General features: G+C 46.2%; 1 protein-coding gene across 4 annotated transcripts in view; it reads right to left on the reverse strand.

Moving 5' to 3' along the window:
• Window positions 1-15070, reverse strand: part of PCNT (pericentrin) — a 282663-nt gene that overhangs the window by 202971 nt on the left and 64622 nt on the right. For all 4 annotated transcript variants that reach the window (XM_075069898.1, XM_075069897.1, XM_075069895.1 and 1 more), the window contains one exon: window positions 5839-6003. In XM_075069898.1, the coding sequence (XP_074925999.1) occupies window positions 5839-6003 (165 nt within the window). The remainder of the gene's footprint in view (window positions 1-5838; window positions 6004-15070) is intronic.

The following is a 15070-nucleotide window of genomic DNA, read 5'->3' on the forward strand; positions in this document are numbered from 1 at the left end:
CTATTTCAGAGACACTCACGAAGAGCTGTCCTATTTCAAAACAGCCTCCATTACCCCTCATTCTCAATGGGACTGCGGTCACAGCCTGCCCTTAACAAAAATAGCTACTGCCTCCCATTGTTCACAATGGAAACAAAGTCAAACTGCCTTCAGGGAAGACTGCTGGCCCCTATGCTACCGAGGTGTAGAGAGGAACAGGTGAATGGAAGCAGTGCCAACCTTTGCTAATGACAACCTGTGCCACCAGTCTCACTGAGAATACTACAAAATGACAACCCTTTTGAAAGAGGGTGATTCTTTGAGTGTCTCTCTGAACAAAAAACGGTTACCTACCTTTTTGTAACTGTTGTTCTTTGAGATCTGTTGCTCATGTCCATTCCACGTGCACAGTTGTTGGAGATTTCTGCCTCAGTGATATCTGTAGGGCCAGTTGTGGCGCCCTCTGGAGTGGCACTCCCACGCGGCAGTATACCAGGTGCCGCCGGCCCTGCGCCCTCAGTTCCTTCTTACCAGCAACTCCAACAGAGGAGCAGGAGGGCAGGAAATGGAATGGATATGAGCAACACATCTCGAACAACAGTTATGAAAACGTAGGTAACCGTTTTTTCTTCTTTGAGTGCTTGCTCATGTCAATTCCATTTTAGGTGACTCACAAGCAGTATCCACGGAGGTGGGCTTGGAGTTCACAGCTTAGCAGCTTGCAGCACTGCCCTACCGAAGCCAGCATCATCCCAGGCCTGCTGAGTCAGGGCATAGCTGGATGTAAAAGTATGGACAGATGACCAGGTGGCCATTCTACAGATGTCCTGGAGAGGCATATGAGCCAGAAAGGCTACCACAGAGGCCTGTGCCCTGGTACAGTGACAATCGCCAGGGGTAGCACCTATGCTTGGTCGTAGAAGCAGCAAATGCAGGCAGTGATCCAAGAAGTAATTCTTTGAAAGGTAGTCCAGTATCCACTCATTCTGTTGGCTACAGCAATGAATAATTGCATTGACTTATGGAATGGCTTGGTCCTGTCAACGTAGAAGGCCAGAGCCCTTCTGACGTCCAGGGTATGTAGCCTGTGCTCTTCCAACCTATGCAGCTTCAGAAAGAAGACTGGTAAATAAATGTCCTGGCTCAAATAAAACAGAGAGTATCTTGGGAAGAAACGTCAGCCTTAGTGGGACCTTGTCCCTGTAGAAGATCATGTAAGGTGGCTCCACGGTAAGCACCCGAATCTCAGATACTCGGTAGGCTAATGTTACCGCAACCAGGAATGCAACTTTCCAGGAGAGGAGAAGTATGGAGCAGGAAGCCAGCAGCTGGAAGAGAGGACCTGTGAGCTGTGACAGCACCAGATTCAAGTCCCACAGAGGGACAGGGTCCCTGACATGCAAGTAGACGTGATCTAGGCCCTTAAGGAATCTGGCCATGACATCCTGTGCAAAAACCGACCGGCCCTCGAACAGCAGGTAGAAGGCTGGCCAGGTGTACCTTGATCATTGAGGGGACAAGCCTTGGAGCTTGAGATGAAGGAGGCAGTCCAGAATAAGCTGCAGCGAAGCCTGCTCAAGACAAACACCGTTGTCCGCAATCCAGTAGGTGAATCATTTCCACTTGGCCAAGTAGGTTGCTCTGGTGGAGGGCTTCCTACTTTCCAACAGAATGTGCTGAACCTCAGCCGAGCACTGCTGCTCCTGCGCATTTAGCCATGCAGCAGCCATGCAGATGTATCGCAGCAGGTTGGGGTGCAGAAGACTGCCGTGGTTCTGGGACAACTGTTGTGACCTTAGCAGTAGCTGGAATGGGATCATCATTGAGAGGTCCAGCAGAATGCTGAACCAGAGTTCGCGGAGCCAAGACAGCACTATTAGGATGACCCTCACCCTGTCCTGTTTGATTTTCAGGAGGACTCTGGGTAGCAATGGCACCAGAGGGAAGGAGTACAACAGGGCCTCCAACCATGGGAGCAGAAAAGCATCCGACAGGGCTCCTCTGTCCATGCCCCTAATCAAGCAGAAGATGTGGCATTTCCCGTTCTGCCTGGACGTGAAAAGGTCCACCGGGGAGTTTCCCACCGTCATAAGATGGAACTGACCACCTCCAGATGAAGGGACTACTTGTGGAAAGACAAGAACATCCTGCTGACGTGATCTGCCAAGGCATTTCTGGACCTGGAAGGTAAGCAGCCACAAGATGGATGAAGTCCCAGAGCCAGAGGGCCTCCTGGCAAAGGGCAGATGACCTGGCTCTGCTCTGCCTGTTGATATAGAAGACCATAGCCATGTTGTCAATCAGGACCTGAACCATCCTGTCTTGTATATGACGTAGAAAGGCTTGGCAGGCTAGTCATACCACTCTGAGTTCCCCGACATTGATATGCAGGGAACCATCACGACTGGACCAACGACCTTGAGTGCTGAAAGCAGTCAGGTGGGCTCCCCAGTCCAGACCCGAGGCATCAGAGACAAGGTTCACCGACGAGGCAAGGGCCGTGAAGGGAACTCCTTCCAACACCGACGTGGGATCCTGCCACCAGATGAGGGATGACAGTCTGGATCCTGACTATGATATGCCGGTTAGGGACCCAGACTGACGCCAGCCATACATGAAGAGGTCTGAGGTGGAGTCGTGCGTGCCCGACCACGTAAGTACATACTGCCATGTGGCTCAACAGCCTCAGAGACATGTGGGCGGTGGTAAGCAGGTGGTCCCGCAGGCCCACAATGAGGTCCGCCATGGCCTGAAACTGAGTCTTGGGGAGGAAGGCCCTGGCCCAAGTGGAGTTGAGGACTACACCGATGAACTGTGTGTATTGTACTGGTGTTAAGGCTGATTTTTTCTTGTTTATCATGAACCTCAGGTCATGACAGGTTGAACACTCCAGGTCGAGATGTCTGCACACCTGATCCAGAGACCAGCCCTTTATCAACCAGTCACCAAGGTACAGGTATATTTGGAAAACACCACCAAAGTCTCAGATAAGCAACCACTGGCACTATATGCTTTCTTTGAGGCCGACGGAATAGATTGGAGGTTTGCCACACTGATTTGACTATTTCGAGCACCCCAGGTAGACGGGCAATGCAATCTTCGCTGGTGTGGTCGCCGAGATGACATTGAAGAGGTCGTCTGCTACCTCAGCGACCTCCTCAATCTGCAGATCAAGATTTTCAGCCACCCATTTAAGGAGGGCCTGACGCTCTTTAAAGTCATCCAGGGGACTGCAATGTGGGATGGTCTGGCCACCTCCTCAAAGACGATTGTGTCACCTAAGGGATGGTGTCATCCACTCCTTGTCAGGGGAGGGCTCCCTTAGCATCAGGGTACAGTGCGCAGGCTCTGCTTCCGCCACAGTACTGTGTTCCGATTGCAGCACCAGCAGTGCATCAGCTGGTCTGTCCAATGCGGCCAGGGAGGGCTGGGAGTACTGGACCAGCATTACCGGAACCCCCCACGGGCCCCAGTATGGCCTCTGGGGAGGCCACGGCTCCTGCTAAGTCAGCACCATGGCCAGAGCCACCTCCAATTCCCACATCACGGAGGAGTCACCCCATGTCTGTGACAGGCTAAAATCACAGTCCGACCCTGACCATTGTCCCTCCAGTGACCACAGTGGGGCCGTTGAGACCTGGGTCTGCCTACTGACCCTGGTAGGCGATTGACAAGGGGAGGGGAGGGGAGGGGACAGGACAGGTACCAGGGCGAGCATGAATGACATCAAGATCCTGAACGATCCCTCCAGGACGGAGACCGATGACGATGAGATCTTTTGGGAGACAGTTTTCAGTGTCTAGGCAACCTACGGCCAGATGGTCACTGGTACTGGCAGTACAGGGAGTGGCACCACGAGTCTGGAGTCCTTCACCTAGTAGGAGGGGATCTTGACGGAGATCTAGGTCTTCTGGCCAGCAAGCCAGACTGCGGTGCAGGGTCCCGAGGTCGCAGCAACGGGGACTTGCGCCTGCGATCCGGTGACCTGGGATAGAATCATAGAATATCAGGGTTGAAAGAGATCTCAGGAGGTCATCTAGTCCAACCTCCTGCTCAAAGCAGATCCAATCCCCAGACAGATTTTTACCCCAGTTCCCTAAATGGCCCCCTCAGGGATTGAACTCTCAATCCTGGGTTTAGCAGGCCCAATGCTCAAACCACTGAGCTATCCGGGATGTCCCCCCAGTCTACACAGCAGCACCCTGATGGCTTTCCCCTTTGGTGATGTGAGCAGAGCTGCATTGGTCACCTGGCATGGCACCTGCAGAGCTGGTTGGTCTTGCTCCTTAGCCACCGGACCGCTTTGGGACCCGAAGGTCCCATCACTGGCTTGGAACTCCTTCCGCTGCCCCACTAAACAGTCAATAGATAACCACTGCTGCTCTTGCGAAGCAAGACAAGGCGCTCCAACCAACCATAATGGGTGGGAAGAAGGAACTGAGAGGACCTGGCAGGACCAGTAGCACCTGATATACTGCTGCATGGGAGTGCCACTCCAGGAGGTGCGACAGCCAGCCCTACAGATACCGCTAAGGCAGAAATCTCTGACAACTGTGCATGTGGGCATCCACACACCTAAAATGGAATCGACATGAGCAAGAATTCGAAGAATAATGCTCTTCAGCTTCTGCTAAAAGGAGAAATTTTCATTTATGAAGAATAATGGAAAAAGTGACCACTAATTGTAAGTATTTCTGTTCAAGAACTATCCAATGCACTAAATCTACTTAATTTTTACCTCCCTACCAATTTGTGTGTAGTTTGTGTAAATGCCTGAGATTAAATCATTCAGGACAAAATATGATCTGACACAGGGTGCTGTACTGGTTAAAGGACCCATTAGTAAATTAATTTTAACTTACAATTAATTGGTTTATTTACTTGTCAATTCTTAGAAAATTCATTTTATACTCAAAGAGCACATGCTGTAATTCTGGGGAGCAGACTGTATTCTTTATAACCAACAAAGAAGCTGAATCCCTGCTTTATAGACAAAAACACTCAACTTAAGTTTAATTAAGGAGCCACAACTAATACCTCTATAATAAAAATAAATTTGTAAATCATTCCCCAATGGGTAATATTTTAAAGTATCAGGCTGTGAATCTTAAATTGGTCGTCTTGATATAAATTATATATTTAATGAACAAATCTATGAACCTGGAGGCAGAACCAACAGAAGCTTTCACTTATCTTTATGTCTGAAGCTAACATGATTAAAGACAATTACGTTTTGTTCTCATGTAGACCTTAAGGGTAACTTCTGAAACATTCTTGTATAACCATACAGTAATTATCCTACACGTATACAGCACCTTTCATCCCAATGAATCAAACCAATCTCTAACACCTCTATACATAGATCACTTCAACAACCATTGAAATGCAGCCACTTTGGCGATGAAGCATCTCAACATATATACCAGTTTAGGTCTAGTAGCAAAGTCCACCATCTACAACTGAAATTGCAGGGTGAATTTAGACAGAAAGAATGTAATGACCCAAATTTAAATGTAGCCAGAACCTAGTCATTACCTCGTAGAAAGATTGCTATCAATCCCTAATAGTCAAGATCTTGAATTTATGTCTCATCTGTAAGACAATACCTCCAAAAGAACAGTAATCATCCCCGAACAACATGCTAAAGAATGGGTTCAGTGCCATTGATCCACAGCCCTTTATGGAAACATCAATACTACTTCATACAGAATCTAAGTGTTCATTAGTGGACTCTTCCAAAAAAACTTTTAAGAGCAACACAGCATAATCCTGCTTTGATTGCAAGATCATATTTCAAAGCTATATTCTAACACAAAGTTAATTGTGATTGGCTCATTTAAGAGAGGGTTTTTTTTTTACCTTTTCAGAAGACTCTAGTTGTAGTTCCAGGTCATGTGCTTTTTGATGCATTATCTGCAACTGACTACTTTGTTCCTTGAGTCTGTTCTGAAGCACAGCTATCTGCTCCTGGGCTTGCGATAATTCACTTTTTCCAGGAATTCTACTTTTCAGCAGCTTGTTTGCCTAAATGCACAAATATTTTTTTATAGTGAGGGTAAAGAAAATGTACTTACATATACATTAACAAGAGTTCTTCAAGAAGTGTTGTCCAGATGCATATTCTACTCTAGGTGCGTATGCACCCCATGGCCAGAGATTGGAGTTGGGGTGTTTTTTTGCTAGTGGTGTCTGTTCCAGAGTGGATAAAAATCATGGATTTTTTTTTAAAAAAATCAGATTTTTTTGATAAAATGCTTTTTGATAACTATCTAAAGACAGTTTTAATTAAGATACATTACAGCTCAAAAGATAGCTTATCGTGGAATAGGGATTATAAACTCTAATTCTATAGTATGAGACAATATATTCATGTAATGTTTAAGAAAAATTTTGTAAACGAGTTCCAATAGTTCATGGATTAGGGACCCAATGTTATGGGGTCCCAGGGGCTTCTGTACAGATTATTTAGGTTAATCTTTCCGTATATCCAGTGGGATTCAGTGCTCCATCTAGAAGATACCATCAGAGATGCTTAGTTTTGCAGTTCTCAAACTGTGGATTTGTGTCTCCAGAGATAACATGCTTGTTAACAGCAAAAATGTTTTTAAATAAATAAATAAATGTGAGAAATAACAAACCTCAACCCTATTGTCCCTCTGCAGATTTGTGTACAGGGTCAATCCCTCTCTCTAAAAGTGCAAAGTTTAAAAAAGTTAAATGCATAAAAGACTGTTCGGGGTGGAATAGATCTGGACAAGGAGAAGAAGTCTGGAGATAAATGTGAGAAGGGAGGGACAGGAAGTGGAAACAAAAGTGAAACTGTTTGAGCAGCATATTCCAGAAGTCTTGAGGCCTTTCTGAGTGTAGCCTTCATTGATTTGAGATCTATCATATTCTCTCACTAGAAGGGAAAACCTATAATGAATGGCAGCAAGCTGTAAGAGAGACCCAGTTTGGCAATATTGTAATGAAGTTCCTCTACCTGTGAAGAATATGTATTAAAGTTATAAAAACCAACAAGAATGCACTTTCACGTAGAAATCCATTATTAAATTGAGTCTTCCTGACTAGTGATTTAAATCAATTTGATTTCAATCAAATCCACCCTGGTCTGTTCAGCCCTGTTCTGAGGGTATATAGCATAATGTGGGACCAGCTACTACTCCACTTCCTTCTCTACTGCAGAACCCATAATGGCATAGAAGTACTCAAACAGAGGTGAAGAAAGGCAAGTCATGGAATACACATGGGCAGCATCTCAAAGAACTCCAGTACTGTACAGGTGACTTCATGCTTGTCTATGTGAGTATACTCCTCTAAATGCTTTAAGTATGGTGGTGGTGCTCAGAGTCTGATCTACCACTGATTGAAGAACTGCAGTATCAATACAGGCATCTGCTTTAGAAGCCATTACCAACGAATAATGTCTAGAAGAACTGTGAATGGAACTCCAGGTGGCAGCTTTATAGATAACCCCAGTGGAAACGTTCCTGAGGGCAGACACTGAGGCCCGGTTGAATGAGCCCTAAGAATAGCTAGTAGGACTATCTTCATTATCTCACTACATGATTCAATACATCATGTAACCACTTAAACAATGGTGGTTGGGTGGAAACTGAAGTATTCACTCTTCAGACTCTCTGCAAACAAAAGAAAGAGCCTCAGGGAATATCTAAAGAACTGCTTCTTGGGAGATAAAAGACTAATGCTCTACAGACATTCAGGGTAAGTAATCTAGCTTCATCTTGATTAGAATGAGGTTTAGAAAAAAAATATTTCTAAGTGAATGTTCTGATTTAAATGGAGCTCAGACATCATCTTGGATATAAACATGGGTATAGCCTGACTCTGGTTGGTACTGTCTGGAGAGTCTGTACCAGTGACAGTCTAGTATCTCATAGGCAGAGGTAACTGTAATCCCCCTGACAAGAGGGGATATCTACGTGGTACCAATGCTGGAGATGGTGCAGGGCCCTGGGTCACAAATATTCCCTGAGACAAAGTGCTCATCACTGGCTCACCTGGTGGTGCTGATGGTCTAGTTGGGTCAAAGCCTTTTTCCAGAGCCAATGGTATCGCCAGTGCCAAAGGTTTAGAGGCAGACGGTACTTTCTCAGTACTGAATATGTCTGTGCACTGATAGATTCTGCACTTGGGACACACACAGTGGTCTTTTCTTTCAATATCGAGCTCTCAGTATGGTGTCCTTTCACAAAACCTCATCAGGACCTCATCAAAACCTCATCAGGATTCATACCGGGATATGAGATTTTCTTTGGAGCAGAGCAAACATCTTTTTCCTCAAAGAGTTACATGGAGGTTGTAGTAGGAAGAGAGTCTGAAACACAAGTCCTTGTTTCAGAGGCCTGGTATGAGGCCTGAGGACTGGGCTAAAATAGCGGTCAAAGCGTTGCCGATATAAAGCAAAGTCAAGTTGTAAGCAAGAGGCAGGCCCTGCTCCCAGAATCTGGCAAGAACAAGGTTCACAGTGCAAAAACACACATTCCTAAGAGGTGCTAGGCACAGAACTCTCACACAAACACACTCCAGAAGGGTGGTACCAGAACACCTCAACACATTCCCCAAAGATAACAGGAATATGCTAACCTCTCTTAAGATAAGGTCAGGATGACAGTATGATGAATAGAGATGTTCTGATCAAACCAACATGTACAAGGTAATGGGTGGCACCCAGATACATCAGAGGGGCAATACGTAACTTGTTAGTATCTGGGTATAAAGAGGCATCTCAGAGGGAATATCTTTGGCCACCCAAAGGGATAATGAAAAGTCCTGCCATTAATTGAGCTGTGTCCATTGTCATGGGCATACATGTATTGAGTGCACTTGTAGCAAATATAAGGCCCCAGTAATATGCTTTGTTGACAATAAACCTGGCCAAGTGCTTCTGTACTTTAATGGATTTTGTGGTCATTGGGTCGTTCACTCGAGGTCTCCTGTGCCAGCTACCTGCGCAGATCTGGGACAGCACACAGAGGGAACACACATACAGCCAACATCTGATGACACAGGTCTCCTCCTTACTCTCTTCCAAAGAGATGTCTCACTATCCTCTCGTAACGCCTTCAAAGACTTCCTACCTAAGTCCTTTGAGAAATGAGCCCTGAAGCTAACACACATAGCTCGACTCATTCCTGCAGTCCATTGTGTAGGAGGTAGAATGGATCAGACAGTCCCAGGTTTGAGACTGCCTGCTTAGAGTGGTCTAACAAATGCATTTTCAGTCTCACTTCCCTGCATGTTTTTGTTCTCAGAATGATATACATGTACCACACTTAGCAAGAACTCCCCTAAACACAACAGAAGTGAATATCATTAAGGGGAAAAGCTCCTCCATAGGACCCACAAAATTTAAATCCAGGGAATTTGGGGGAATTACAGAAAAACTAAATTTCCTCACTAAATATAGAGGTTAGGGTGGAACAGGCACGCAAGCAAATCCTTACAATTAACTCATATTTAATTATACTAAAATCTATTTGTCAAACTATGCACAACTCTCAAAACTAAGCTAAGACGTGCAGACACTGAACCGCTCAGTCTCAGGCCAGGGTGGTGAGAAAGAACAGGAGTGGTGGTTGTTTCCCGACCATCAGTTATAACTTCAGTACAGACGACCACAAGGGTAGTCAGGGTACATCCATGGAGCAAAGGGACTCTGCTAGCAAAAAAATTCTCCCATCCCAGGTGCATGTTTTCCTAGAGCAGAATTCACATATGGACAGGCACTCGAACTCATAAGATGTCCTCAGTGCATGTATGTGTAATATACATTATATCAATCATGTATCTCAATCATGCATAAAGACTCTGCATCAGATTTTAGCCTTGTAAAAATAAAACTGAAAATTATAATCTGATTTTCAAGTTGTTAGGTTTTTTTTAAATGTACTGAGTACTTATGTATCATTTGTATTGCCATAGTGCCTGACGGACCACGACCCATTGTGCTAGACACTATACTCAAAGAACAAAAGGACTTGCATGAAAACTTCAGGTAAGTAAATTGTAAGAACAAAGGAGATGAGTCACTTTTAAAGACATTTACAAAAAGTTCTGCTAAAAAGTGAGGGGAGGTTTCAGGTTTGCCAATTATCAAAACTGTCAGTGTACTGACACCCAAACGACTTGAATCAAATTATCTGCTTCTGTTTTAAGCACATCCTACACTGGCTTACAGAGCAAGGCCTAACACCAGCTGTAAAATAATGAACTAAGTACTTTGTCACCAGTAATTGCAGCTCCTACAACACAAACAAAATGTTATTTTTCAGAATTAAATCTCATCCAGAACAAAATTATATTTCCACTGTGCAAAAAATGTAATCCAATATCCCCTTCAGCTGCGGACAGTATTTCAACCACCACCAAACACTTCTTTCTTTTTCCTTCTCCCTAGCTACACCTCTTTTCCAGGTATTCAGTCACTGCCAGTCTGGTTTCCTAAACACCTGGCAAAAAAACCTATATTGTGTACTTTGGCCCATCCAGCAAGCCTTATGGGACCTGCACAGGTAATACATAGGTACTCAAATACTATGGTGACAGACCCATATGAGGCCTGGAATTAATTATTAAAAAGTAAGAGGAGAATGTAATATACCCTGTGTGATGAGGGGCAATTTTGTAATATTTTTATGAGGCCTCTGTGCCTCAGTTTCCCCTACATTTTGCATTATTACCTATAGCAGGTAAAAAGATTAAGTTTGATCTCAGGGGAAGCTGAGCGTTTGGCTACACTTGCAGCTGTACAGCGCTGGTTGTTAAAGCTGTCTTCGTACAGCTATGTAGGGAAAGCGCTGCAGCGTAGCCACACTGACAGCTACCAGTGCTGCAGCGTGGCCACATTTGCAGCGGTGTTTGGAGTGGTGCATTATGGGCAGCTATCTCAGCGTTCAACTGGCTGCAACGTGCTTGTCAAAAGAGTGGGGTGGGGTGGGGTGGAGCGTGACAGGAAGCGTGGGGCGGGGGGGGGGGAGAAGTGTGGATTTTGGAGCCGACACTGTCAGCACCCGCCTGCAAATTCCTACCACTTCCCCAATCCCTCTCTCATTCATTCTTAAATACAAATAGCCTTCAGACCAGATAAGCAGCTGCCCCAGGACTCCCTCCCTCCCGCCGTGCTGTTTTCTCTCCTCAAGCAAACACTAGCTGTGGACATTCCCTGCCTGCTTTGCTCAAGACAAACAGAAGCTGCGTTTTTTTTCAGATAAGCAGCTCCCCGAGCCCGGAGTTCACAACAAAAACAAACAGAGGCATCATAACAAAACAAAGAGAGTTCTTTAGTTAAAAGCATTATGGGAAAATTCCAGAAGTCAGTTACAGCATAGTAAGATTAATCACTGTTTACACTGGCACCCAGCCACTGGCAGCACCAGTGCTGTTCTCTTTATTCCTCTCGTCCATGTGGAGTAACAACCAGCGCTGTAGCCAGGGAGATACACGCTGTATGTGCCTTGCCAGTGTGGACGGGGAGTAAGTTGCAGCGCTGTAAAGCCACTACCAGAGCTGCAACTCTCCAGTGTAGCCAAGGCCTAAGAGACATAAGTGTGTGCATATGTCTCACCTCCCTTTGCATGGAATGAATAGAGTCATTAAGGGACTGACAAACTGACCCAGATCAACAAGGAGTCCAGAGAAACAATACAAGCTCCAACAATTCATAGATCAACAACTGTCAGCAGGGAATCTGAGCAGAGACCCAGCTCAGGAACAAAGGACTGAAATGTGTGAGTAAGCGGGGCTCTGAAAGAAGCTTGGGATCTCTGACCTGGGTGTACTGGTTTATCACAGGACAATTAATGAGCACCAGTGTGGTGCAGCCACGAAAAAGGCAAATGCAGTCCAGAATGCATCAAACAAAGTATTTCCAGTAGAGATAAGGAGGTGTTAGTACCGTTATACAAGGCATTGGTGAGACCTCTTCTGGAATACTGTGTGCGGTTCTGGTCTCCCATCTTTAAGAAAGATGAATTCAAAGTGGAACAGGTGCAAAGAAGGTCTACTAGGATGATCTGAGCAATGGAAAAACCTACCTTCTGAGCACACAGTCAATCTTGTGGAACTTCTGCCTGAGGACTTGTGAAGGCTAGGACTATCACAGGGTTTAAAAAGAGAGAAGACGGTTACTCACCTTTGTAACTGTTGTTCGTCAAGATGTGTTGCTCATATCCATTCCAAACCTGCCCTCCTTCTCCACTGTCGAGTAGCTGGCAAGAAGGAACTGAGGGGCGGTTGGGTCGGCAGGGGCATATATCCGATGGCATAGCGGCGCCATTCCAGGGGGTACCCCAGCCGACCCATTGAGTGTTGCTAGGGTAAAAATCATCCGGCGAACGTGCACACGTAACGCGCACACCCTAATTGGAATCGATATGAGCAAGCACTCGAAGAACTAGATAAATTCATGGAGGTTAAGTCCATTCATGGTTATAGCCAGGAATGGTGTCCCTAGATCCTGTTTGTCAGACGGTTGAGATGGATGCAGGAGAGAGATCCCTTGGTCATTACCTGTTAGGTTCAATCCTCTGGGGCACCTGCATGGCCACTATCGGTAGACTGGATACTGGGCTCAATGGACCTTTGGTCTGACCCAGTATGGCCATTTCTATGTTCTTAAGACCTCTCGTCCATGTCTCGTGGCCTTATTCAACATAGCTGAAGCGGAAAACCGACTCTTGCAGTAGCCAGCAGTTGTGATTACTTTGTGGCTTGCAGGGAAGTGCATTGAGGAGTGTTTCTTTTATTAAAAAAAATTAACCTTGCACCAGAAACAATGTATGCACTGTCAATGCTACCTGTGCTTTGTATTCTTTGCAGCTGAAACCTGGTCTGTCGGTGCTTCCCCACCCCGGACAGAGACTTTCCCAGATTAGAAGGCGGAAAAAGACAACTTGGGAGGACATAATTAATTAATGCGCAGTTCTGAAGAAGACAAGACAGGAGCTCAGCGCATGTCCAACAACCTGCACAAGGACAGGGAAGACTGTAGACCAGGGGTCGGCAACCCTTCAGAAGTGCTGTGCCAAGTCTTCATTTATTCACTCTGATTCTTAAGGTTCACGTGCCAGTAATAATTAATATACATTTTTAGAAGGTCTTTTTCTATAAGCTAATATATAACTAAACTATTGTTGTATGTAAAGTAAATAAAGGTGTTTAAATGTATTTAAGAAAGCTTCATTTAAAATTAAATTAAATTGCAGGGCCCCAGACTGGTGGCCAGGACCTGGGCAGTGTGAGTGCAGCTGAAAATCAGCTCGCGTGCCGCCTTCGGCACCCGTGCCATAGGTTGCCTACCCCTGTTGTAGACCATGCAGGGAACAAGAGTGTGCCTTGCAGGAAGAGATGCTATGGATTATGACGGAGCAATCAGACACGCTGAGGCATCTAGCTGAGGTTCATGAAAGGCAGCTGGATGCTAGAGTCCCTATGCTGAACCTGATGACATCATTGCCAAGTTCCACATCCTCCTCTCCCAAGCGTCCTGAGGCCAGGGGAGAAGTTCAGTATCTCTTGCACTCAACTCCAGGGGAGGGTACAAGGTCCAGCAGGCGGCCATTCCCATACCTTTGATTGTTATTGCAGTGCAACTGTAAGAAAGCTGTCCTTATTTCTCCCTCCATCTAGTGTTATCAGCCCTTTTGCCCCAGGTTATCTTACTTTTCTTTGCTGTGTCTGTGTGTTTGCGAGTATAATAAAACTTAACGGATTGAGGAGAAAAGACTCTTTATTCATTCAGCACACTATGCTTAGTGGAGGCAGAGTTTACAGGGGAGAAAATAGAATGAAGGGGACAACTTAGTACGGAACAACACAGATATGTGTCACATTACTGTGGATCATTGCTGAAACTGGTTTTCAAAGCGTCACGGAGATGCAGAGCCCCTAGACGTGCTCTTCTTATTGCCCTGGTGTCTGGCTGTTCAAAATTGGCTGCCAGGCGATCTGCCTCAATCCCCTACCCTGCTGGAAACTTTTCTCCCTTTGTTTCAGAGATATTATGGAGCACACAGCAGGCAGCAACAACAATGGGAATACTGCTTTCAGTGAGATCTAACCTATTAAGCAAACAATGCCAGCAGCCTTTTAAACGTGCAAATGCACATTTCACCACCATTCTGCACTTGCTCAGCCTATGGGCTTGGCTACACTGGAGAGTTGCAGTGCTGGTGATGGGGTTACAGCGCTGCAACTCACTCTGTGTACACACTTGCAAAGCACAGCCAGCGCTGCAACTCCTTGGCTGCAGCGCTGGTTGTACACCTGGTCTGCTCGGGGTGTAGCGATTCCAGCGCCGATGATGCCGCGCTGCTCATAAAGTGTGGCCATCAAAAGCGCTGTTATTGGCCTCCAGGGTATTAGGAGGTATCCCAGCATACCTTTTCAGCCACTCTGCTCATCGTTTCGCACTCCACTGCCTGAGCTCAGGTGACCCGCCCTTTAAATGCCCCGGGAATTTTAAAAATCCCCTTCCTGTTTGCTCAGCCAGGTGTGGAGTGCAATCAATATCACTGACCATGCCTCCACATCCCAAACGAGCCCCAGCACGGAGCACTTGCGAGCTGCAAGACGTACCTCATCAGTGTTTCGGGTGAGGAAGCTGTGCAGTCACAGCTGCGCTCCAGCCGTAGAAAATTATGATACTATGGCCAGATATCAAAGTCCATGCTGCAAAGGGGCCATGAACGGGACGCGTTGCAGTGCAGGGTTAAAGTAAAGGAGCTGCGGAGTGCCTATTGCAAAGCCCGTGAGGGAAACCGCCGCTCAGGTGCTGCCCCCACGACCTGCCGTTTTTACAAGGAGCTGGATGCGATACTTGGGTGTGACCCCACTGCCAATCCGAAGACCACGATGGACAGTTCAGAGCAGGAGAGGAGGGGAAGGGGAAGGGTGCAGAGGAAACCAAGAGTGAGGCTACTGAGGTGGGGGAGACACCCCGAAGTCCCAGGAGGCATGCAGCCAGGAGCTCTACTCAAGCCAGGAGGAAGCTAGCCAGTCGCAGCAGCTGAACTTGTTGGTGAAGAAGCAGCAGAGGAGCGGGTTCCCGGTAAGCAGCTTTTATTTTAAG

The sequence above is a fragment of the Chelonoidis abingdonii genome, chromosome 10, assembly GCF_003597395.2.
Source record: "Chelonoidis abingdonii isolate Lonesome George chromosome 10, CheloAbing_2.0, whole genome shotgun sequence".
Lineage (NCBI taxonomy): Eukaryota > Metazoa > Chordata > Testudines > Testudinidae > Chelonoidis > Chelonoidis abingdonii.